Source organism: Volvox carteri (genome assembly GCF_000143455.1).
Source record: "Volvox carteri f. nagariensis unplaced genomic scaffold VOLCAscaffold_9, whole genome shotgun sequence".
NCBI classification, from domain to species: domain Eukaryota; kingdom Viridiplantae; phylum Chlorophyta; class Chlorophyceae; order Chlamydomonadales; family Volvocaceae; genus Volvox; species Volvox carteri.
Genome location: NW_003307552.1, coordinates 2,269,815 through 2,295,199, shown reverse-complemented (window position 1 = coordinate 2,295,199; position 25,385 = coordinate 2,269,815). Strand labels below are relative to the sequence as shown.

At 58.4% G+C, this 25,385-nt stretch overlaps 3 protein-coding genes across 3 annotated transcripts; 1 reads left to right on the top strand and 2 right to left on the bottom strand.

Annotated features, from left to right (window-relative positions):
* Window positions 1–110: 110 nt before the first annotated feature.
* On the bottom strand, window positions 111–15,529 carry bldJ (basal body protein; the record flags this gene model as incomplete). Its single annotated transcript, XM_002948211.1, has 31 exons — window positions 111–548; window positions 1,038–1,193; window positions 1,570–1,637; window positions 2,049–2,160; window positions 2,479–2,547; window positions 2,948–3,208; window positions 3,394–3,555; window positions 4,230–4,348; window positions 4,592–4,784; window positions 5,156–5,272; window positions 5,491–5,574; window positions 6,025–6,078; window positions 6,545–6,718; window positions 6,915–7,113; window positions 7,480–7,565; window positions 7,914–8,069; window positions 8,439–8,603; window positions 9,022–9,351; window positions 9,778–10,185; window positions 10,514–10,669; window positions 11,009–11,223; window positions 11,772–11,943; window positions 12,190–12,294; window positions 12,536–12,674; window positions 13,026–13,147; window positions 13,600–13,728; window positions 14,087–14,165; window positions 14,476–14,548; window positions 14,858–14,911; window positions 15,006–15,267; window positions 15,338–15,529. 31 exons carry the CDS (start codon window positions 15,527–15,529, stop codon window positions 111–113), a joined length of 5,049 nt encoding a protein of 1,682 aa, XP_002948257.1.
* Window positions 15,530–18,535: 3,006 nt separating this feature from the next.
* Window positions 18,536–19,609, bottom strand: VOLCADRAFT_88713 (uncharacterized protein; the record flags this gene model as incomplete). Its single annotated transcript, XM_002948210.1, has 3 exons — window positions 18,536–18,708; window positions 19,002–19,131; window positions 19,388–19,609. The coding sequence occupies 3 exons, from the start codon at window positions 19,607–19,609 to the stop codon at window positions 18,536–18,538; spliced, it is 525 nt and encodes a 174-aa protein (XP_002948256.1).
* A 962-nt stretch (window positions 19,610–20,571) lies between these two features.
* VOLCADRAFT_103868 (uncharacterized protein) lies at window positions 20,572–25,004 on the top strand (the record flags this gene model as incomplete). Its single annotated transcript, XM_002948359.1, has 4 exons — window positions 20,572–21,882; window positions 22,277–22,699; window positions 22,973–23,440; window positions 23,735–25,004. The coding sequence occupies 4 exons, from the start codon at window positions 20,572–20,574 to the stop codon at window positions 23,831–23,833; spliced, it is 2,301 nt and encodes a 766-aa protein (XP_002948405.1). The 3' UTR covers window positions 23,834–25,004.
* Window positions 25,005–25,385: the final 381 nt, after the last annotated feature.

Here is a 25,385-nt window from a genome sequence, read left to right as displayed (position 1 = left end):
TTCAACCGCGGCTGCTGATCTTGCACCGCAGGTTCATCATAGCGGCGAGGGTTCTAGCGACATGTGCGCGCGTCTCCCTCCGGAGCCCCATCCAGGTCTCCCTGTCCTCATCATCTCCTCTGCCCGTGAGCCGGAAGAGCCCCGCCACCCGTCCCTGCACCACCCCCACTCGCAACCCCAACGCCACCCAAGCTTATTGGCCCGCCCCCGATGCTTCCCACTGCCACAAAGCCTCCTACCGACATTCCCGACCCACCACCCGGGCCCCAAGCTGCTGCCCCGCCGCCTGCCGTGCTCCGTTGCAGCTGTCCCGCCTGCAACATCTGTGTGCGGTGCGGTGTGGCTGCTGCTGCTCCGGCCTCTGACCGCCCAGTACCCGCTGCGGCTGCCGCCGCCAGGGCCGTGATGCTGGACAGCGCTGCGTTGGTGCTGTCGTAGTCTGCCTGGATCCCCGCCATCTGAGCGCTCATGGCAGCGAGGGTAACCCTCGCCCGGCCGGTGGCTTCCTCCAGACTTGCCTTCTCACCCTCCAGAGCGTCCACCTGCGCCTGTGGATGGGGAAGAAAGAAGGCAGGGAGGCAGGGAGGCAGGGAGGGGAGTTTAGCGATCAGGAAGAGAAGAAGGGGATGCCAAATGGAGAACGCCGAGTGGATGAGGTTTAAGCGAAGGTACAGAGGAGGAGAGCGCTACAGGGCCGGCCACACATTGCGTACAGTCTGCAACAACAACCCTCTCTTCCTCCCTCCCTCCCTCCCTCCCTCCCCCCCCCTCTCTCTCTCTCTCTCTCCCCCTCACACACACACACACACATATGTATGTACGGTACCACGCAGCCCGTATCCCCGGCATCCTTGGGGCTCGGTGTCCTCTTTTGCCGTTGAGTTGCCCACACCACTCCGCCGTTACACAACAATAGCCTACTTTGTGCGTTCGACGCTCCCTTGATCCCTCTTCCTGTGTTCATTACAGGGCTTGTGTCTGGATATGAATTACCCAACCACTTCTCCTCGCTATGTGCCTGACTTCCAGATCCACACCTGCAGCTCTTGCAAACGCCTCCTGGCCACTGCCGCCACGTTCTCCCCGTGCTGTGCCGCCACCGCCGCCGCAGCACCCTCCCCATCCGCCCCCTCGATGCTGGAGAGCAGCTCCAGAAAGTCTCGCTCCGCCTGCCGCCGACGGACCTGTTCCTCCTGCGAGGGGGGGAGCGAGGTGTGCGGGAGGAGGGAGGAGAGAGGGCAGTGGCACGGATGAATGGACGGACCGACTGGAATAGGCGCAAAACAGCACTCAAAACCGTTGGAGGGTCCGAGGCAGCAAGAAACCTTCAGCTGTACCACGCTATGCGGAAGTGAGTGCCCTCGGGAGCTTGAACGTACAGTAATCCATGGTTTGGACTCTCTTTCCTGCAGCCGCCCACCTTGCCACTCACGTACGCACCAGCACGCAAACCGGTTATTTACCGGAGTGTTAAAATCGAATTCACGGCTAGGCTTGGTTTTGGTTAGGGTTGATTGCGCTGTGCTAAGCAAAAGGCCAGGCGTCTTCACGCCCCCACGCGTTGCGTACCTTGAGTTGTCCCTGCGCCCGCGAGATGTTGTTCGTGGCCTCCTGCTCGATACGCGCCTGGCGGCGACCTGCGGTGTTCAGCTGCATTATTGGGGGTCGGGAAGAAGACAATGAGTGAGTCATGGCATGAATCATAGGAGGAAAGGATGAATGTGGGAATGGAGGCATAGGGTTGGGGTGGAGGGTGTTGCTTGGTTCGGCTGAGTTGGCTAGAGCTGTTTGCGTTGTGACTGATATGGTGGGTGTGTTGCGGACGGAAGCGTGTTGACATGGCCACGTGGACAAATTGCGATCACGGCGCCGACTGAGAGCTATGTCAGAGAGGGGCTGCGGAAGCTATAAGACCAAATCCTGATTGCACTGGGGTCGCTAGCCCAGTGCCAAGCCACAAGAAGTGTGTCCTGAGGCCCCTTCCTTCCCTGTCTCCCTCCCTCCCTCCCTCCTGGATGTCGCCCCTTGACCCTATATACTTCTTGCACATAATCCCCCCTCTATCCCTCCCTGCCTTGCACGCATCCGCACCTCCGTAGTCAGCTGCACCTTCTCCTGGTCCAATCGAGCCACTAGCTCCACCAGACGCCGGTGCTCGGACTGCAGAGGACGAGGAACAGGGAAGGAGTGGGAAGAGGAGGAGGAGGAGGAGGAGGTGCGGAACGGAGAACCCAATCCGGATTTGAACAGGGATGTGGGGCTAGGGCCAAAGGGCAGGGGTAGTGGCGGCCGGCAGGGCCATGCGAAGGAGGAGCGCGTATACTGCAGGTAGGAGGGGCAAACTCCGAAGGGCTGCTGAGGGCAGCGTCGTAAGTTCGGAACGTACAACTCCGAGAGCAGACTGGCTGCAGTGTTGTGCGTGCTTGCTCGGCATCGGTACTGGTGATCCCCTCGTTGTGATATATGCCACATCCTAACCTGCAGTGCGGTGACCTCGTTGTTCGCCGCCGCCAGCAATGACTCCTGCTGCCGGCAAGTGTCCTGGAGCTGGGGAGGGCAAACGAGCACAACGAGGATCGCAAGGAGGGGTACAAAAAATGGAAGGGGACAAAGGGAACAAAAACTGATGCACGGTCCCGGACGCTGAGGGCAGGCGGGATAGGAAAAACAATGCCTTCTGATAAAAAAACCCACACTCTTCCGCACAAAGAACTAACGGCAACGAAACCTTACAGCCGGCCTGGACAATCGCGGTATCATTTGGGTTATACGTCTGGTCCGTTTCTTGTTTCCTTAAAACCCGTCCCCCGTCCCTAGGTACCTCGCGTCACAGTAGGGCCACACAAACGCTGCACACAGCCGCGCCTCGGCCTCGGCCATGCAAACACCTCCCAACACTACCTTTCCCGATTTCCCACACCTGTCCCCCGGGTGCCGCATGACCTACCGTTCGCAGTTCCTGCAGCAGATCGCTGTTTCTACGTTCCAGCTCCGAAACCCGGTGGTGGAGGGCGCTCGTCGCTGAGGAGGATCCCGGTGCACCTGTGGAAGACGCCGCCGCCACCGCCGCCATCACCAAGGAGCTCACATCCGATGCCGCCTCTCCGTCCGCGCCCCCACCCACCTTGCTGGCGCCCACGGCCCTTAACCGGGACACCTCCTGCAGCGCAGCATCGCGCTCTGCAGACACGCGAGCGAATACGGCAGCCTGCAACGGACATGGGCGCACAGGAACATCGCCGCAAGGGGACATCATCGTTCTTGCGTGTAAAAGGCGCTAGCATCTCAAACGGGAAAGAACAACCGTCCCCCCAGCAACTGTTGCCTGTTGTTGGGGTTCTCATCAAGGCTCTGTGAAGCGAGATATGGGGCCCGCCCTCATGCCCGGCCCACCTGGTCCTTATTCAGGATCCCGGCCGCCACTACGCCGCTGGCCTCCGCTGGAGTGGCGGCAGCCGCTAGCGCCAGGGCCTCAGCCCTGAGGCGGGCCAGCTCGCGGTCCTGAGCGTCCCTGCTGGCCTGCAAAGCCCCCACCTGATGTTGCAGAGAGGACACCTGGGGGAGGGGGCGGGCCGGGGGCGAGGGCGGGGACCGGTGGGAAAACTACAGGGGCCTGCGGTTTTCCATCCATTCAGCGGCTCCAGAGCATCTACTTCCCTTCATAGCGGGGTGCCTATCCTTGGTTTCTGTGTCGGTCTGGAAGTAAGCATATACCCCATGCTTAAACACCACATGGGGTGTGAGTAGGACGTGCATGTAGGGATATCTTGTTCCACCCAGCTCAAGAGGAAGTGAGACTGGGTGGGGGAAGGAGGATGCGGTCGGATGCTGAGGAGTGTGGAATGCGGAGGAATCAGGCACACAGGTGGCAGGATACGCAGGCAAGTTGTGTAGGGATGCAGGCCATTGCAGGTGGTTTTGCAAGGTGAACGTGGTGCTTGCCGTCCTTGTGTCGTGCAGGCCCACCCTGTCCTATCGCCTGTCGTCCGTCTTACGGACCCCCCCCTCTCATCCCACACCTCCCTCCCAACCTTCCCTCCCAACCTTCCCTCCCAACCTTCCTTCCCACCCTTCCCTCCGGACTTTTGTCTGCACTCCACGGTATCCCCTCATGCCGCACCGCGGCGCTCACCACCACCAGCATGCCTGCCGGAAGGTCTCACCGTTCACAACCCCCATCCTCTTCCCCCCTGAATCCCCCGCTTCCCAAGCATAACCCATATATGTACCTGCTGCTCAAGCGCCTTGTTGCGCTCCCCCAGGACCGCCAGCTGGCCTCCGCTGCGGTCACTGGCCAGCTCCACTCGGAATTCCCGGGCCCGCATACTCGCCAGCAGACCCTCCAGCTCTGCAACCCTGTGTGCAGCACAAGGGAGTAACATAGCGTGGCATGAAGAGTGATGGGAGACTTGGGCGGGGGCCCCGCCCCGCGAGACTTGGTCAGTAGAGAGCTAGGAGTAAACCACAATGGATAGAACGCCGTGTGGTGCCTAACGCCTTTGTGGTTACGCAGGATGGATCGGACACACGGGTAATGTAGTCCAGTTCTTTCCCCCCTTCAGAACCCCAACTCATCCGCTCGGCCGCCCACGCGGGGGCCCCGCTGCATGCCCCCGGGCCCCGGCCCTGCCTCGCCTGTTCCGCTCCATGACAAGGCGCTGGTTGAGGTTGGCCGCCTCCGCTGCCGCATCATCCAGTCGGGCCCTCCCGATAGCCACCTGGCTGTCCAGAGCCGCCACCTGCCGCTGCAGCTCCTCGCGGTGCCGCTCAACGCCAAGACGTACCTTTGAGAAAAGAAAAATAAGAGGGAATGCTACAGTTCCGATAGGTTTGGCCAGTTCTGTGGAAAGATCAACACAACCTCCCAGTACTCTCTCAACCATTCTCAATTCACTTGGCCCGCCAGGGTTGGCCGTGATGCAGGATTGCACACATGCGTAAGCGGGCACCTATGTGGCACCTCCCAACACCGGTCGCTCCTGCCTTGCCTTGCCCTGCTCTGGCTGACCTGACCGTTCCTCCCTTGTGAATACCAAGCACAGAACACCGGCAGTGGCGGAGTCTGCAGCCCGCGGCCTCTGCGCCCCTCAGCCCCGCCACACATCCCGATCACACGTGATGCCAGGTTCAGCTCTATCCCCATCATATCCATCACCTGCTGCGCCGCACGCAGCTCCTCCAGTATCGCTTCCCGCTGCCGCGCCAGCTCCTCTCCTTCCGCCTCCACTTGAGACAGCTGCCGACTGAGGTTGTCTATCTGTCGCTCGTAAGCCTGCAGTGCGGAAGTGGAAGCGGAAGCGGAGGAGACTTGTTCCCGGCGGAGGCTGCATAAGAAGAAGACAAGCGGACGCTGTATCATGCGAGTCCAATGCGAATCTAAGAAGTCAAATGCTTACGGTTTACACCCACTACCGGATCACCAGCAAACACTTTCACTTGACAGGATTTAAAACAGGAGCCATTCCCCGATCTCCCCATTTCCATGCCCACCTGCTGGTCCATGACGTACTGGTTGATGGTAGCCTGGGCGGCCCGCTGCGCCTCAGCCAGGCTGGACACCTCAGAGGCCTTGGCCTGTTGAAAGGAATAAAGGTTAGCAATAATAGGAACAACGGATAGCAAGGTCGGAACACCGTATCCAGAACCCCTGACCCCGTGGGAACGGCAGTAAATGGGGTTAGGATTCAGACCCGGACATCTTGGGCGATCGAGGGAGGCAAAGGAAAAGGGAAGAGGAGCAGCGTGCATGTGGTGATTTTGTTTGAGGGACACGTTGGCTGTGGCCGTAGGCTAGGAGCGCATGCTTAACGTGCGTGAGCTCGGCGGATTTTGAACTTCCTGGTTTGAGTTATATAGCCAGTATGGCGAAGTCCTAGCCTCCGGCTGTAGGATCACCTACCCACCTACACCGTGGCGATGGTGCTTCCTGAAAGACACGTTTTTCGGCCTTTCCTGGAAGACACGGTTTCACAAAAAAGAACGAGTGCATCCGTGCGGCACACACGTCAGCACGCGTCAACGCACCTGCAGCGCGGCCTCCCTCATGGCGCCCTCCCGCTCGAGCGCGCTGTAGCCGCTCTGCAGCCTGCGCACAGCAAAAGGGCGGGACTCGGGTGGGTGGGGTACGGGACACAGGAAGGAGCGAAATGGAGGTGCGATGCGGCAAAGGCGCCGGCGCGGGGCTTGAAGCGGAATGCCTGCCGAAGCGGAATGCTTGCCGCTGATATGGTAAAAGGCAACGGATTGAAGGCTATGTAACCTACTATTGCCGTTCCCGGGCAGACCCGAGGCCCGCACATAATGCACTGATGAATACATTTATCAAGTCAGGATAGAATCCACCGCTCAGCCTCCGGTCTGCACACACAACAACGCCCCGGATCGGTTTGCGTCGTGTGGGCAGGTGCGGTACCGGAGCAGGCGAGCTCCCCCGTTGTGGTGGTTTTGGCTGGGCGATCTGAGCAACTGAAATTTCCTACCCGCTTTGCGCCAGTACCCTTGACGGGGCCCACTCCCCGCTGGTGTTTCTGATACACACATGCACTTGCCTGCGGTGCTCTCCCGCCAAAGCCTCGTACACCCTGCGCAGGTCCTCCGCCTCCGCCTCCTTGGCCCGCAGCAGCTGCTCTGCCCCAACCGCGCGGGCGCTCTGCCGCTGGGACTCCTTCACAGCCGTGTCCCGCTGCCCTACCACATTGGCCAGCTCCGCGCTCACCACCTATGGCGAGGTTTGGGTTTGAAAACCAGGAGCAAAGTGCAGGATGAGAAAACACACGTACGACGAACACGATTCCATCAGTGCTCTTGCTTCGCCTCCACCAAATCCTCAGCCTCGGCAGGAGCTGGGTCCCCTTCCAAAGTTTAGGTACACGTCTGCCTGCCTGCCCCGCCCAGGCGCTTCTGCTTCTGCCCACCTGGTTTTCCCGCACCAACATCTCCAGGTCCTCATGCACCGCCCGCAGCTCGTCGCGGAGCGCCTGCCGCTCTCCGCCCAAGCTCCGCACTGCTTCCTGCTCCGCAGCCAACTGCTGCCGCAGCGACTCCAGCTCCGCCTCTGCCTCGCGGGTGCGCGCGTCTGTGTGCGCCAGCCGCCCCTCGGCCAGCGCCAACAACCTGCGCCAGGCAGAGACCGTGGAGCGAGGAGGAGAGTAGGGTGGAGCAGGGTGGACAAGGAACTGTATAACTGAAAGCGCGGGTTCTGTATTTACACCTGTAGACTGCTAACAGGCACCAGGTGCCGGAGCCAGGCGGCAACCGAATGTAAGAAGAGCTGGGAGGCTAAACGCTGCTGGCACGCTGGCGCTGTAGGGTACCAAACCTCGCCCTTCCATCTTGCAATGCGCGCTTTGGGGCACTTGTCGGCGTTGGATGAAGCCAGCGATCTACTGGTCTGGGGCGGATCGGTATGCCAACTGCGAACTTTCACACCTTCCGTTCAGCCTAAGCCCTCGTTTCCGCTCAACAGAGGCCTAAACTTACCTGGCCGCCTCCTCTGCCTGCCGCTGTGCCTCTTCCAGCTGCTGCTGCAGCACCGCGAGCTGCTCCGCTTTGGAGTCCAACTCCGACTACAGCATTGACGGGAAGAGGGAGGAAGCGAGGGTGTGTGTGCGTGTGAGATGGCGCGGGGAAGACCACCAGGGCGCCATGTGCGGCAACGTAACGTGGGCGAAGTGCATACACGGGTGGATGGCCTTTCTGGCCGCTTATTCCCTCCAGCAACAATAGATGAGACGAAGCGAAAATATGCTAATGCATAACCATCGCTGTCATGCGGTCATAGGCTTCCTGCCCATATGCCACAAACAATCACATTGCAATCACAAGCACCGCGCTTCACTGGTCCGCCGCCGCTTCCAAGCTTCGAGTCCGACGCGTCCACACGCGCCCACACCCATATACACCGCTCACCACACCTGTAGAGCGTCCCTGTCCCCGTCCAGCGAGCGCAGCAGTCCCCGCAGCTGCTCTGCCTCACCCCGCCAGGCCGCCAACTCATCCTGCCGCGCGGCGAGCTCGCCCGCCAGGTCGGCATTGCGCATTTCGGCCGCCCGCAGATCCGCTGACATGGCCTGTGGATGCAGTCACAGGACGGGGGGGCCCTCAAAACTCACAAGCTTAAGGCGGTAAGCTGCAAGCGCGATTGGTTGCCTGGCCTCCTCCCTAGGGTCCTTCACCCGCCTCCGAATGGGCTTGGATCGGCCCTTGGATCAAACGCAGGTGCAATTTCTCATGAACTCATCCCCCTTTGGTGGTTCCGCGTTCTGGCCTGGGTCGGAAGTACCCAACATGTCCTTCATCCCAATCCCAGTTTGCTCTTCTCGCCGTGCGCCAGTTGCGGCTTCCTCTTTTCATCCCTCTTCCTGCAGTTGGTACTTTGGGACGTCGACAGTAGGTTCCTTGACGATTTGTGCGTACTCTACCCGCCCGCCAGTGCCCACCTTGAGATTAGCCATGAACTCCTGCACGGTGGCGTCCCCTCGCAGTCCCAACGTGGTGAGCTGGTCCACCTGGGACCGTAGCGAGTCGTTATCCCGCCGTGAAGCCGCCAGGGCCTCCTCCAGGGAGCGCAGCGCGGCGGAGTCCGTCTGGCGGCCCGACCGCAGCTGTGCCAAGAGCGGTGCAGCAGAGCCCCAATCGAAAGCGGAGGACCGGGGGGGGGGCCGAAGTAGCCAGTACGTCCGGCAGCAAGTAGGTGCTTACACTGGAGTTCAGACTGGTCACAGATGCAGGTAACAATGGCCTAATGGACAGGAGGTGAGGTGTGGGAACGCAGCGGGGTCCCAGAGCCCGAGCAAAGAGTACGACAAGGATCAGCGTCAGACAAGGTTAGCAGTGTCAGAAGATGTTAGCGCGGGTTCAGCTGGAAGTTTGGGAAGAATGGGCAGCCGCCCTGCGCACTGCAATTTGCCACTGCAAACACGCGAGTTCATATGGACGACGGGGTAGGGTGGGCAAAGTCCTGTGCCACCCAGGCCTAATGTGCAGCCTTCGCGACCCCACGGCCACATGTGCAATCCGCACCTGCGCCACATCCGCCTCCAGCTCTGCCACCATCGCCTCCGCACGTCGTGCCCGCTCCGCCCACTCGCGGCCCTGCACCCGGGCCTCCTCCTCGCGTCCCCTCGCGGCCGCCGCTGCGGCCTCCGCCTGTGACACTGCCGCCGCCGCGCGTTCACACTCTTCCTGCCGGGCCGCCGCCTCGCGTTCCGCAGCCGTCAGCCGCGCCGCCATCTGTCGAACAGTAGACCCGGCCTCCTCTGCGGAGCTTGCCTCCACAGCCAGCTGGTCACGCAGGGAGGCCAAATCGCTGGCGTTGAGGCGAGATTCTGCCAGAGCACGGTCGCGGGCAGCCTGGGGGAGGAGTGCAATTGGGGGGTTTACGGTGCGGCGGGGCCTGGTGTGACGGAAGGAGGCCAAGGTGAAGGAAAATCGCGGCGAATAGAACTGGGAGCATGTGGAGGAGCGGCATGAGGCAGAGGGAAGCAGAGGGAAGGCTGACTGAAATCGGGAAAAGGAGCGATGAATCTGGGTTTAGTGGGTGGGTGAGATGCAGAGAGAGTGGCCAATGGAGGAATGGTTGCAAAAACCGCATCGGTCAAGATTTGAAGGACCTTGGCCGCGGGCTGTTCATATACGCATGACAAGTGAAAGGCCAGCCCCGATGCGCCTGTGGTTTAGCTATTAATTCGCTAAAGGTTGGACCCGATCTTGATGAAAGATGGGCATTTCGCGGCCAAACAGCCCCACCGTCGCATCCAACATCCCGTTCCCCCCTACCTCAGCCACCCTGAGCGCTTTGGTCGCTGCCTCCACGGCTGCTTCTGCCTCCCGCAGCTGACCCCGCATCCGCGCCTCCTCCTCCCGCGCCACATTAGCCTCCCGCCGCGCCTCCCATACCGCCCGCTCCGACCGCGCCGTTGCCTCGGCCGCCACCTCCGCCTGCGCGCGTAGTTTGGCGGCCTCCGCCTCCGCCTCCGCGGCCTCCGCCACCGCCCGCCGCGCCTGCTCCGACAGCTCCTCGCAGCGCTGCTGTAGCGGCCCCATGCCTGACAGATCCCGCGCGGCGCCACTGACACGTGCCTCCGCAGCTGCCAGCTGCTGCCGGGCGCTGGACAGCTGCTCTTGAAGCATAGTGCACTTCTGCTGCAGTACATCCGATTGCGCAACCACGCGCTCCAGCTCCAGCTGGGGTGCGGAGTGTTTTAGGATTTTTGTAGTAATTACTCCGGGAAGAGCGAAGGACGGGAGTTCTTGCCTCACTCTGCCCTCACTCTGCTCTTACAGGATACCGCCAATATGCGGGTCCTCTCCACGTATGAAATGCTAAGGTGAACCAGCTGACGCCGAAGGTATATCACCCTGCCAAGCCTTACAACGCCCTAGCGGCCACCTGGCGTCCAGCTGCTTCACGCCTCCGCTATCCGGAAGTTCGCCCACACAGCTGGCGCTTACAGCTCACACCGTCGCCCTCCCGCAGACCCACAAATACGTCCATCCGTCCACACACCCCTACCTGCAGCTGATCCCTTGTGGCCCGCAGCTCCTCACACGCCCGCCGCTCCTCCGCCAGCTCCTGGGATAGCGACTCAGCCTGCTGCCGCGCCCGGCTGGCCTCATCCTCCGTGCTGCTTAGCGCGCTGGCTGCCCGGACGCTGCCTACAGACACGTCCTGCAAAGGCAAAGATCATCCCCGTTTTGAAGTACGGGATCAATCCAGTTGCCGTGGCAGCGAGTTAGAACCGGTCAGGGGAGCCGTGCAGCAAGAGCAGTCGGCCAGAGCGTGATGTCGAATGTTAAACCCGCAGCGACGTTCTTTGTTGTTCCTTTCTGACGCACAGACAGACAGACAGGCAGGCAAGCAAGCAAGCAGTCTGCCGCGAGCGCTCCTCCTGTCCTATCTATTCTACTGCTGCTATCCATTCTACGGCTCCAGCTTCTCCCTGATGCATACCCTGGGGGACGGCATCAGTTCTAGTTTAAGTTCCACAGTTCCATAGTTTAACCCCACCTGCAGCTTCTGTCGCAGTGCCGCGGCCTCCTGCTCCAACGCCGACAGCCCTGACCTTGCCACCCGCAGCTCCGATTCCAGCCGCGAGACGGCCCTCTGAGAGGACAGCGCTGCCGATCGTTCCGCTGCCGCCGACCGCTCCGTAGCTTCCAGCCGGGAGCACAGATCCTCGCACCTGGCGCCGCGGAACAACCGTGCGAGCAAATCGGATAATGCTGGTGGTTGGAAGGGGCCTCTTGCAGCAGTAGTTTTGTTAAAATGGGAGGAGGGGCGGTAGGAAACAGCGGTAGAAAGCCGGCAGCGGCCCTAGTAATGCAGTCCAAAATCAGTGCGCGCGACTGTGGATGATGCCCCCTCTCGTGTAGCAGTGGGTGGGGCAACCTGGCGTCCGTCTCTGGGGTACACAACCATAACCATCGCCACCTAACGTGTCCCTTGCACGGCCCCTTCACGTCACCATTTCCACCGATCCTCATCCCTCGGAAGCCGTAATTTGCCCCACAGCCCTATCGATCGTCACACACTATGCATCAGCTGCCACCCAGCACACCTGGCTAATGCCGCTGCGTGTTCCTGCTCTATGGAGGCCTGGCGCAACTCAAACTCGGCCCGCGCCTGTGGAGCAAGGCAGGGTAGGGTACCGGGACAGAGTGTCGAGCACTTCGTGCAGCTTGAGGAGTCGTCGCCGCTACCGTGTCCGGTGAGACGTAATGGAGTGATGGATGTGCGGCATCCCCTCTGTCCCCTGCCGACCTCCCCGGACAGACCTGAGCGAGGCGCGCCTCAGCATCTCTGAGCGCGGCGCTACGGGCCGCCAGCTCTCCAGCCAGCCTGTCCGCCTCGTCCGCCTGCTGCGCTGCTGCCTGACCCGCGTGAGCCCGGGTTTCCGTCAACAGAAACTGGCAATCCTCCAGCTCAGCGCGCAGCAAAGTCACCTGAGGGGAGGGTGGGGATTCGTTGAGCGCCGGATCCGGGAGGGAAGAGGGGCAAGAACGTACCCTGCCGTATGTCTGGGGATTGGAAGATGGCGGAAGGTGGACTGTGGTCCTTAGGGCAATCACCATAAAACGGAGGTGCGGGGACCTGGAGTGCTATGCCTGAAGTCCTAAAAAGTGGATAGGGGTAATTTGCACCATGCGCCGCTAGTTATCTACACGCGAGGCCCCACCCCTCAGGACCACCTGCTGGGCCAGGGCTATCCGCTCCTCCTCCACAGCTGCCAGCTGTCCAGACAACCGCTCCTGCTCGGACTTCGCGTCTGCAAGGCGCTTCCGCACCACGAGCACCTGAGGCGTCCGCCAGGAAAGGGGAGGCAACCCCGGAGCAGGAAGAAAGGGGAACATTTTACACATAAACATCCAATAAGGCGCTGCGCAAAAGTTTTTTGGGTATACACGCCTGTGTGGTGGGATGCATTGCACCTGACAAGGAAGCGGTGCCGAGGTGCGACCTGGAGATAATCGAAGCGGAGCTGTCTCAGGCTTGCCCTCGGTCCAAGCCTAGCGCATCGCATCGCAGAGCACTCACACTTGCGGGCGTGCCTTCTGCGTCCATAGCCCCCTCCGCCAGCAGCTCCGCCGCCCGGTCGCTGCTGTCCTGCAGAACCAGCAACTCTCGCCGCAAAGCCCCCACCTCACGGGACAGCGTCTCGTGTTCTTGAACAGACCTAGAGTTTGGTTGGCGGTAGAGAACAGGAAGGAATGGGGACCAGTGAGGAAGGGATGGGGTGCAGAAAAGGGCGGGAGACCAGGCAAGACGAGGTACAATTTGCGATGGGTCATGGGCCGTGTGGAAATATGCTGTGGCCACGGAGACGATCCCCGATAAGTTATAGCTTCTAATCAGCCGCAGCTTAGGCGCCCTGTCTTTTCTTCCCATCCCCTTAACCGTTAGGTGCTCCATCCCTACGCTGGCAGTCCATCGACCCCTTTGATCATGCCTTCCATCGCGCACCCATATAGCAACCCACACGTGTCAAGGTGTGCTCTTGGGTCCCCGGGCCTCTGCCCGTGCGCACCTTCTATGCCGCGCCTCGGCCTCCTCCCGTGCCGCCTCCGCCTGTCGCAATGCCCCCTCCAGCTGGCTACATTTGGCTTCGAGCCCCTCCAGCTGCTGGACGCGGGCTCCCATAGAGTCGATCTGGTGCAGCAAGAAGGTTACCATCAGGGGGTGACAAGTCCGCGTGGCGGCCTGAGTGTGAAAATCTAGCGTTCCTGACACACCGAAACAGAGGACGCCGTGCATCACCGCCGGACTTAGCGCCGCACACCTGACACACAACATATGTAACGACACTACTAACGGCCCACGTATGCGCTAAGACTGAGCGCGTGTACTTGGTTGGCCCCGTACAGCAGCAGCAGCAGCAGCTGCAGCTGAATTACATCCCGCAATGCTGCTACACGGCTTTGCACTCATTGTGCCGAGCATCCGCCCTACAGCTCTGTTGGTAATGCGCTACATCTACACAATAACTGGGGAAAGCAATGGGCAAAAAAAGGGCTAAAAGGGCATCCTTATCGGACTGGCCGGGGTCGTCCACATGTGACCAACGACCACTCACAGCACCACTCCATCAAACTACCGCGCACCGTGCCATTCAGCTGCAGAATCATGCTCTCGTTGGCGTCGTTGCGCGCTCGGAGGGCCAGCATCTCGGTATCTGCACCCACACAGCTGCCTAACCGGCTAATCTCCACGTCCCGCCGACGAATCTGATCCTGTTATCAAGAGGGAAAGGCCCGGGGAGGGGTTTCCACTGGGGCTGGCATCAGACTCTGCCATGAATACTTGTAGCACATGACCTCCTTTTCAGTTATGTAGCCGGCCACCATGACACACTTATCGGATCCTATCCATACCTTCAGGGTAAACAGGCCTGACACCAGCTCGGCATTCCTCCCTAAGTTTAAGCCTCCCAGCTTCTAGGGAAACCGGCACACGGGGCAGCGTCCTCCCATGTTTTCATGCCGAAGACGACGGGCATTGATCCGGACTTATGATCCCCATTATACTAAATTGCGATGGGCGTTTCCGGGCCTTTTGCCTTAACGTTTCCCTACTCGCCCGTTACCGCACCTCATCGTCCGCGGCCCGCTGCCGGAGCGCCTCCAGCTCCGAAGTCGTGTCCGCTAGCTGTCGTTGCAATGAGAGGATCCTGCAATAAACATCAAGAGAACTTTACCGTAACGTTTGTAATATACCCACAACCGGCTGCAGTAGCTATGGACCCCTTGCCCAGCTAACCCCGCTGAGCAGCAACCCCAACCAGCAACAGCCGCCGCGCACAGAAGGAAAGAAAACGGCGCTGCGTTGGGCGAGGACTCCTGCCATAGCTACAGAAGCCGCATAAGTCGCTTAAAGAGATTTCTTCCCTAAACGGTAGCTGGAACCGGGGTCCGCGGTTAAGCAAAAAAGCCAGCGCCTACGGGAATCAGCACGTTACATAGTTCCCAAGAAGCCAGCACCTGCTGTTGGCTGCCTGGAGCACATCCACGGTGGCCTGACGCGGGTGCGGCGGAGACGGTGGCGGCGTGGCGCCTGTAGGCACGGAGGGGACTTGCCTGAATGGCGGTCTCGAGACCCATGGTAGGAGTTGTAACGGTAAAAGCAAGCTTATTGTATTGATATCGGCAAGGGGTCCAGATTCGTGCAATCGGCCGGGGTCCAAGGCCTCACCGAGTCCAGTAATGACACGCCCTGAAGGGTACAACCTGTACTATTCGATGCGCACCCTGAAGGCTGCTAGATGCAAGGAGGCCCTTCCAAACACCCTGGGTGCCCATGCAGTGTACCGAAATTTACAGCCCTGTTAGATGCCCTTGGGTTTTCCAAGGCTGATTCACTCACGTATGGGGCCGGGTGAGGTGATTTTGGGTGATACCAACTGTGAAGTCGCGGCACCTGCACAGCAAGGGATGAAGCCCCAACCCGAGCTTTAGCAAAACATGCTCCGCACCAAATGCAACACCCCAGGACTAGACCGGTCAATGCTGACCTGTTGCCAGCTTGTCTGTAAGTTTTATGAGATCCGCGCATCGTTTGCGGAGGCCGCTGTTCTCCCGCTCCGCGGCCTGCAGCTTTTCCGTGGCGCAGTGCTTCCAGTACGACAGCTCCGCAATGGTATCCTCAAGCCGTTTACAGGCCTGGTAATGCTCCCTGGCCTGCTTCTCGTGGCGCTCCGCATGCTGCATGACGAGGACATGGAGCTGGCTATTCTCCGATTGCAGGCGTACGGACTCCTGCCGAACGGCCTCGAGCTGCACACAGCGGCGGTACGTTGCGTGCAGTCGATAGGTTTGACCTGCTTGTGAGATGCCCCCAACGTACCCGGGTGTCGAAAGCCGCCATCTCCTGAGCCTGCTTTGAACATTGCTGCTTAATGAGCCGATAACTGTCGGTCGTGTGCACCAAGTCTTCGACGAGCTTTTGCACCAGAGGTGCGCTTGAAGGGTCAAGAAGCTCTGAATAGCCTAACGCGTCCAGCTTGCGCCTGAGGACTGCGAGCTGTCGGTCGTCCATCCTGTTGTGGTCAAACCGTTTTGACTCGAGATTTCGTGTTCTATGTAATATAACGTAGCTTGAAAGTTAGTCAGGACTGGTTGAGCAGCGGTGTGACCTTTGCTTGCGGAGGCCCTGTGAAGGTATTAACCCCAACCATGACACCAAAACGGCTTGTTCTCCTGCGGAGTCGTATGGCACAGCTAATATTTCCAAGGTAATTACATTGTCTTAGATATCCTAATATTTTGATATTGGTAGCTGTCGTAAGTGCGGAATTGCATTTCCGCTAGGATACGCTTCAGCAAGAGGTTTATGTTGTAAATAGTTCTGGAAGAAAATATAGTAAGCTGCTATTCAGCTATCTGCTGCTCACATGTGATGGCACAAGGTAAGCTATAAAGCAAGGCTGTCGTGCGCAACACAACAGAGAGTGCGATCCAGTTTTCGTCAGACACCTGATCACACTTATGCAGCAGGGTGCTCGACTGAAGGAGGAAGGGCTCCAAACTTGGTGGAAGAATTGCCGTATTGCGGTCCTTGGGTCAAGGTGCACGACTGCGCGCACATTACCCTGCCTTAACGAAATGGTTGTGATACATCCAAGACACAGTCATGTGGTGCAAAATGCATGGACTGATCTCCATGTACAAAGTCGTGTGCAATGCCATGATTTTACGGCACGGCACACACCGCAGCACCACCTTCACCTTGGCGGGAAGGCGGCCTAGATGATCAGTGACAAGGTCACCATCGTTACATCGTACAGACATCCTTCTGAGTAACTGTTGATTGTTGGGCTGTTGGAGAACGGAGCCTTCGTGCATTCCAAATAGCTTGCGAACCCATACGTTTTACCTAAACAGGCAATGGACACATGCTTTTTGCCCGCCGAGGCACCTGGACCAAAATACTGCCGTTTCATAGTTTTTGCACTTTTGCATGTGGGACAAACCTCGGACAAATTGTGCTCCTTGCAGCTGCCTTACCTGCCATGTTGAAGAAACCGTTACCCATCATAATTGGAATCGCCTTTGCTAGCTTGGGCGCTAGGTGCTTAAAGGACTATTACGGATAGTGGAAGGTTCTGCCAGCAGGTACGCTTTAGGACAGCTGGGTGCAGGATTGCCAGGCGCCGAGCGACGGCATATCGTCGCTACTTAGCGGCCGTGTCGGCATCAAGCACTAGGAATGGCGTCCAAACGAGGCAGCCAAGGTAGCGAGCACACTAGGTCAAGAGCTTGGGTCAGGTCCTGAAGCACTCAGTCTGTTGGAAAATCCCGTCCGTGGAGAAGACTTTTCGGCTCGACTTGCCGCGGCCGCGTATGAGGTGCCGCGTCTTTTGCAGCTCCCGACCATATGCGGCAAGCAATGCCAGCGGCGCCGCTTAGTAGGGGCCGGCCAAAAGTACGCTGTGACAGTATTCCTCCTGGGAAGTGCGAGACTGCTAATAAATCAAAGGGGTTGAGGGGTTTATTCTATGGTACAAGCCCTTCGCGCCCAGCCATAATCTTAATCGCTGGCCTAGAAACAAGGAGGATGGATGGGTTACCCGCGGTGAGGCATGCCCAGGTAGGGTGGTGTTCTTGGCTGGAGCTCCTACTCTTAACACACGCCAGGTTCCGGACTTGGCGCTATCACTAGTATGATAGCTGTTTCCCCTGACCGATCTCTCTCTCCGTTTGTCCTATGAACCCGTCGTAGGCCTCCTCGGTTTACTCCGGGCAGAGGGATGCTGAAAGGATCATTTTCTCGGTCATCGACTATCCGCATCTTCCAGCGGAAACCATCCCCCGCTGCTTCATGTCTTAGCTGCGACCAAACCCCCTGTCCGCATTCCCGTGACCGACCCCCATTTCGCATCTAAACCTATTGCATCCCTCTGCTCTGGGTCCATTGGTGCTGGTACAGGTTTAATTGACAAAAGTGCAGCGATGCGTGGTCGGGGTCCTTCCGTCATCCCATGGGAGCCGGCATGAGTGGGCATGTGTCGGTTTCAGTGCCATGTTTGGGTTCAGGGTGCACCCGTGATACATCACTTTCCGTCGAAGGTCCATAATAGGAAGGTAAATGAAAGGTAATAGCGCTGTCTGTACCTTGGGCATAAAATACAAAAAAAAAGACACGAAATGCGATCCAAGCTGTAATTTATCCTCTGTCTAAGCCTGTTTAGCAACAGTAGAATAAGTGCTAAACCCACCTCAACAGTCAAACGATGAGAATGGAACAACGTAAACAATAAAGGCCACAGTTTCTATGTAAGCAAATGCAAGACGCTCAAAGAGCAAAACGGACAAGATCATTACCACTCGACCGCTTCCTAATCTACAATCTTTCGCAGTGCTAAGCTACCTACGGGATGCAACTCCTCATACCACAAGTTCCTCGCGTGCTCACCACAAAAAAACATGGAAACACGCAGAGACGCACACGCACACACACACTAGCTCTCCACTCTCGCCCCTAAACATACGCTCACTACGATAAGCAATGCGAAGGCCCCTAAAACCGAGTTAAAAGCAAGACCTGAACAGCAAGAAGAAAGGATAACATTAATACGCTAGCTACCGACTGCAGGAGGTAAGACAAGGATTTCAAACCCTAAGACCCAGATGCGCCCGAATGGAACGGGCCGCTGATGCCACAAGTGTAAAGCCCCACAGCTACCATTCCGCAAGGACAACGAAGGAATTAACAAAAGAGCCCCACCTGCCATGCTCTTCCCACACAGCCGCCGAAAACCAGCAGGAAGGGGCAGCTCCGGAAGAGGAGGGTTGCAAGGCGCGTCCAAGGGTTTCGCAGTTCGTACAACGCCGTACCGCGTATTCAAGCCACACGGGCGGACAAAGCCCCCAACGTCGCTACGACCCCCGCCATGGACTTCGGGCAGTCACTGAGCTGGCAAAGTATAGATTGTTAAAGCTGCTGGTGGGATAGGGTGCAGGATAGGCAGGACATTTCCGCCCGATGCACCAAGCATCTGCCGCTGTTGACGGCCCCCTGAAAAAAGTACATTCCACGCCTGTGTCACAAGCTGCCGCCGGTTGCGGCCGTCGCAGAGCCCGCTGCCGCCACCGGCGCTGCGGCGGCTTGTCCCAAGGCCGCCAACAGCGGCCGCAGCACCAGTCCCAGCACGGGGAAGTTGTCGGACAGGGAGCGAGCCATCATTACGGACCCCCGTATACCAATATACACGGCACCTGTGCGCCGTCATAACATAGCAACGGGGGTGATCAAGGTGCGCAAGTCGCTGAAGGTCGAGAGGAAAAGAGTACAACGGGCTGGAGGGGAAGGTGAGAAGTGAGGAACGGACAGGGTGGAGGCGATCAGGGAGGCGGAGGCCCTATGGAAATCAAAGAAAGGACTGCCGACATCCAAAGCGAGGGGGGCGGAAGGAGGCGTGGGCAAACAGGCAGATGCTTACTGTGTCGGGACTCAAACAGGCAGACTGCTACACAGATGAACACGCATAAAGGTCTTCCGGTCGACCTACCAATAGGCAAGCTGAGAATGGCTACAAGCAAAATGAGCACCAGAAGCACCGCCAGGACCTGTATAGGACGGCTCCAGGGGGGGCCGGTGGCAGGCGCATGTGAGGTGACAGAGGCGATGAAGCAACCTGCCTTGGGTATGTGAGGAAGGTGCGCATTGTGTTGTAGCAATTAAGAAAGCGGGGTGTGAGCGGGTTCGAGTGTGGGGAGTGGATTCCAGGAGGGGAGGGGTTTTAAAGTACAATGGCAATACACATCACGTCTAAACGCCTAAGCAAGGAATTGGTTCGCCTGCTTGCAGCCAGTCTGTGACTGCAAGCGAGAATACTTTACGCCCGGAGCGTGACACGTTTCACCCGAAGCGCGTCAGTTTGCGGTCTGCTCTCACCGTGTCGACGGTTAGAAAAATTATGTGTCGGCCACGTCGAGTCAGCAACACCATGACCAGCTGCGCTGCCACCAATGTGCCGATGGCCGTGTAAAAAGCGGAATGGGGTACAGCATCAAGCTTTGGGAGCTGCCGCTCCTCCCAAGCTCGTTGTGCGATTGCGGTCAGTGTGGTGAAATCCGTCAGTCGCTGAAGCTGGAAATCCTTCAAACCTTGAAGCATCTTTTATTAGTATAGAATCGCCGGGGAAAGGGCCGGAAAATGCTGATCTGCAAAAAGTTCAAAGCTGGGACCCGGCGTCGGCTCACGATTTCCCTACGAGGGTAGTAATAGGCACAGAACAAATGAAACAGTGCTCGCAAATCGAGGTCCGCTGTCCCAGCTTTTCAAAGAAGATGTAACTGAATTCGGAAGTGGGTCGCTGGGTCAGTAATGCACATTAACCTAAGCTATACTTGTAGTGAGTTGTATTGGACATAATAAATGAGGATAAAAACGGGGCATGAGGTTGCGTAATCAGCCATTGCGGCACCACTGTTTGGCAACGGTACGGGCAAACGGCGATAGGACGCGCGCGGCGGACGGCGTCATGGGGCCGATAGTACCGGTACATATAATGTCGAGGACATCGTACGCATTGCACAGGCACTGTAGGTGCTATGGAGTCTGGTGGCGAACGGACCCCAGAAATCCCGCTTCCTAACTTGAGTAAAGAAGATAAAGCTTGGTTGAGCAGGAAGTATCATAAGCGCACCAAGGTCGCCACACGTGCTGTCGTGGGGATAACGCTTGTCAGCTGCCTGCTGTTCGATTGGGACAGTTATCTTGGTACAGACAAGCATATCTTCCGGAGCGTGCGTCCGACTGTGCGACGGGCGCTTGACTACCTCTACGGGGTACCTCCTGATCCTGTGGAGAAGCGTCGAGAGACCTGAGGGCAGAACCTTTCGGCGGCGGCGGCGTGACCCCCGACACTATTGGTGAGTTTTAACTTTATGCATTTATAGGCTTTGCATACGATATCAATCTGGCACGGGCACTGCGCTCTGATCGTTCTTCCTGCTTTGCGCCAAAACCGATAAAAGTTACATGTTCGTTGGGCTGATCTACTGGCGCGTTCTTTCCGCACGCACTACGCTGCGGTTACAATGGTATTGCAGGTGTCATCCTATTCTTTGAGAATTATGCTGAACATCTCAGCAAAGGAGTTTGTGCCAACGGCATCGCCGAAAACGGCGGCCGCAGCTACTACAGTGCCGCCCGCCAGGGACAGCGCTGCAGACTCAGGAGGCTACTGCATCACAAAGGGGAATGGAACGACAGCAAACGACGTTAGCGACCGCCCCGCAGGCAGCTACGCTACCAAGGCTCAACTAAGCCCGCAGGCACCTGAGTTCGTTCCGCGGAACGTCGGCTGCAGCAGCTGCACGGCTGGTGCTAATTCCAAGAGCTGCCTTCTGGATTCAACTGCTTCTGACCCTCCTCGCAGCGTCCTCACACCGCCGCGCAGCGATAGCACCCTGAGCAGTAGCATTGAGTTTAGGGAGGCTGAAGCCTGCTGGAGTGCGGGGGAGGGGTACAGCGTTGAGGGCCAGTGGTACGGGGAGGAGGGTCAGCCGGGTCTTTGTGACGGTGTGGCGTACGACATGACCAATGTAAACGGCTACTGCGGCTACTACTATCAGGGGATGGATCAGCAAGAGCAAGTGGCGGACCAGCAGGGGTATGATGGATGCATCGGCGGTGGTTACGTTGTTGCGGCGACCGCCGTCACGCAAGGCGGGGAGTCGAACCCATGCGATGGCACTGCAACTTGTGTTTATGACCCATACGCTTATAGCCTGTACGATGGCTATTCAGTGCCGTACAGCGGCGCGGCGGCGGACACCCTGGGAGCGGCAATGTATTACGACGTGCAGTACGCGTATGACGCGTCGCAGCCGTACGAGTCGTACCGTCAGGAGGCTTACTATTGGGACGAGTCTGCTGGCGCGTACGTCTATGGCGGTGCTCAGTATGGAACCGAGGAATATAGCGGCTGGCAGTCGGCATCAGCTTTGCCGCCATTCCAGCAGCCACAACTCTCCTGCGATGAGTTGTCTGGGGCGCCAGCCGCGAATACGACAGCGGCGGCGGCGAAGTGGGCGTCATCTGCCGTTGCTCCGGGCGCTGACGGCGAACTGGGTCTGGCGGATGAGGAGCTGCAATCTCTGGCTCTCGCAGACGCGACTGAGCTCTTGGAGATGTTCTTTCCTGCGTATGCTGGCGAGGCTCTCACCCGCCTACTAGAGCGCACCAATGGCGATTTCCTGGCAGCGTTTTCAGAGCTAGCTGCTATGGAGGGGAATGTGGGTGCGGAGAGAGCGGCGGCGGGCGGCAGCAAATATTCGCGCAGCAAGGGCGTCAGCGGCGGCAAGGGCCCTGGAGCTGGCGGCAAGGCGGCGGCCGCCCGGCGGTCTGGCGGCGGCGCGGCAACTTTTAATCTAGACTTGGAGGTGGGTTGAGTACTTTGAAGGGCACGGAGAAACGACCGGCAAGGCGGAGGATGAACGGAGAGTTAGTGGGGAATCTATTTTATTCGTCTCCATTGCGTGATTGACCGTGCCCCGCTCCGTGTTCCTTTCCTGCCCTAGCCACTGCATATGATTTTCGTCGGCCCCTAGTGCCTGCCCCGCTTCCTCCATCACGCCACGCTCTGTCCTTCTGCCCCATGTATTTGCACTTTATGTATTTGCCTTCTGGTCTTTACACACAGCTCTCCTTAAAGAAATCTCCTCCCTCCCCTCCCGCTCTGTGCTCGCTCCCTTTCCGATCCCCCATCCTTTCTGGTGTGTGGGATAGTCCTTCCCTTCGCTGCCCCTCTCCCCTAGCCCCCCGGGTCCCGCAAAGGCTTCGCCCCAGGCCGGCTCCGCATCTACGGGCGCTGCTATGGAGGACGGCGACCAAATCCCCCAGGAGCCCTCCGCCTCCTCAACGGGTGGCTCCAACCTTTCCGCATGCACCTCTGCACCTGCACCTGCCGCCGCCGCGGCCCCCTCTGTTTCGTCCTCCAAGCCCAATTTTGCGTCCATGCTCCGAAACTCTCCTTCTGCTCCAGCTGCGGCCTCATCGCCAGCACCGCAGCCGTTATCGTCGTCGAAGGCGGCAGCCGACGGTGGTGGCTGCAGCTCCAGCGGCTACCGGACCGCGGGCAAGGCCTCGGCAGCGGCGGTTCCCTGGGTGTCTACGGGCGAGGCGGTGTCTGCCCAGTATGCGGAAGAGCGGCGCGAGGCGGCCATGCTTGCCCGGGCGCGCAACCAGTGCTTTCAACAGGTAAGGTGATGATGGCGGAATGAGGATGAGTAGGGTAAGAATATATGATTAGAGCTTGGGTGCGAGGCCGAGCTTGAAGGGATGGGCCTATGCAATGTATTTTCTGAAAGGAATCCACAACAAACAACGCAGAAGCCCGACCCAAATCGCCCTATCCTGCTTTGCCCAACTCAACCAAATGCGTCAAATACCTGAACCGAAATCGAACATAGGATAGGAAGAAATGGAGTGGGAAGCAATCCAACTCACCCGAACCCCCGTGTGATCCTGCAGGCCACCCTGGCTTACCTCTCCGGCAACAAGGCGCTTGCCAAGCAGTTGGGCCGCAGGGGTCGAGAACTGAACGAGGCCATGAAGGCGGCGCACGCAGCTGCCGCGCGACGCATCTTTGCGCAACGTAATGGCGCCGCTGCCTCGGGGGCGAACACCCACAATAAGGGCTCCAGCAGCCACCACCAACAGCAACATGCGCGGCGGCAGCAGGCCAGGCAGCATCACGTGGCTGGGCGGGAGTCAGCAGCGGCCACCTTCTGCGGTTCCGGTGAGAGCCATCATCAAGGGGCCCAGCAGCAGCAGCAGCAGCGGTCGGGGAATACGGCTGGTGGCGAGGCGATGTTTGTGGACCTGCACGGGCTTCACGTAGCAGAGGCAGTGGCGGTGCTCGAGGCGCAGATTGAGGCGTCAAGGGCAGCCGGCTGCCGCTTCCTGCGCGTTTGCACGGGGGCTGGGGCCCACACTAAGGTGCGTAACTAGCTCGGCTTGTAGATGGTTACTGAATGGACAAATGAAATTCCTTCCCTGCGGGCCCCGTTGCCGGAGCCCATCCGAGTGAGTGCGCAGCTGCTGCACGAGCCCACTGGTGGACTTGTTGGGTTTATCTCCTGCTCTTGCCGTGGTTCTATTATTCCTTCCAATCGCTGCAGTCATCGTCCCCGGGTCTTCTACTAACTCCTGCCCCTCTTGGTCTACGCATCTGCTTCCTTGCCGCCGTCGCTGCTGCTCTACTGACGGTCCTTCACCTTGGGGCGCTCCCAGACGCACGCCCGGCTGCCGGCTGCGGTGGCAGATGCGCTTCTGTCCAACCACCTCACCTTCAAGACCTTGAAGCCTGGATTGCTGGAGGCGCAGCTGTGAGGCGCTACGAGGGTCAAAAAAGGAAGCGCTGCTGCGGTTTAGGACAAATTACAGTTTGGCGCGGCCATTTCTTTGGCCTGGGTGGCAGGGGAAAAGACGCGCGGCGAGCGCCGTGAGTTTCAGCGCGGTGGTCGGCGCAGCGATTATGTCGATGATGATGGTAGATGGCACCTTGCCTGGATCTGGAATTGCATACATAGATTGAAATGTTGGATGCGAGCGGGCTGGCGAGCGGGCGGACGGACGGGCGGGCGGCGTCTTTAGCATAGTAATTGATGCTGTCCCTATGAACTCCTTTTTCCTTCGCAGAGTGCTGTCCCGGCAAGTTGGGCTTCGATGCGTTTTGTGAACTGGTCGTAGCGGATGGTAGAATGAGTTGGGTTACGCCTGTTGGTGGTCTGCGTGTGGGGCTGGTTGCGTGTCGGCTTACACAGCTGTTGCCATCTGGGTCAGCAGTTTTAGCAAGTGCCAGCGCGTCTGTGTTCTCTGATACAGCTACTCTGCGGTCCCTGTAGCGTGCATATACGGTTCTGCTCCCGGGATAGATGCAGGCGCTCGCGTACGACCGGAGAGAATAGTTGTTGCTGAAACGTTTTTGTTAGTTTGCTTAGGGTCTCATCAACCTCCCGAGTGGCAAGTTTACTACGGAGACATACAGCACGCCCATGCGTACACGAGAGCGTGCTGAGGACCGGGGTGGGCATGGTTGATGGATGCACATGATTTAGTTAATTGGACAGGCAATTGTGGTAGGTAGGACCGTACAGCGGAAAATCTAAAATGGGTTAAGCCTGATGACACCCACCGTCGAAGACGGCACAAGTGGCACAGCGCATGTGCTGTAGTAGGGTTAGGCTTTATTGCGCGTGTCAGACATTAATACAAGCGTTTCCAGGCATATATTCGGCTTTGTGATAGAGAAATCTCAGCGGTATGTTGGGCGACTCAGGCAATCATTATGACGTTGCTTGGTCCACTTTTTGGTTTATGGCAGGTATGCAAGGATTGCTTGTGTATAGATGTGTATGGCGTCTGTTTCAATGTTGAAAACTTCGGTTGTGACGTTGTTCTCTTTCGTCGTGCTATGCAAGCCCCTGGGCACTCCTAGGATACAGACGCCCAACAGTAGTTGGATCGAATGATTTGGGGACATTTGTAAGCGTCTGAATGGCTAAAGGCCCTCTCAGCACTCTGACAATTGTTGTACCAACTACCACACTTATTGCCGTCACGTGTACGTACGTGGCAGGAGTTTTATAGTTGGAAAAGGAACGCGTTGGCGTAGAGCAAGGACGCTTTGGAAATTCAGGCTGAAAGTGGTGCATAGCGTTTATGAACGAAAATTACAAAGTTTACGCAGGTAAGCGGCGTCACCAAAGCGCGTCGATGTAGCAAATCACCACGTAATTAGCTGTAGGTTGATTCGTCCTGCGACCTAATGACTACCTGACCCCGAAACGTTTACAACATATGCAAGAGACATACCCTTAAATCAGTTTTAAAACGTGTTATGTGATCGTGAGGTTTCCGTTACCCGTATGCTGAGCAACGA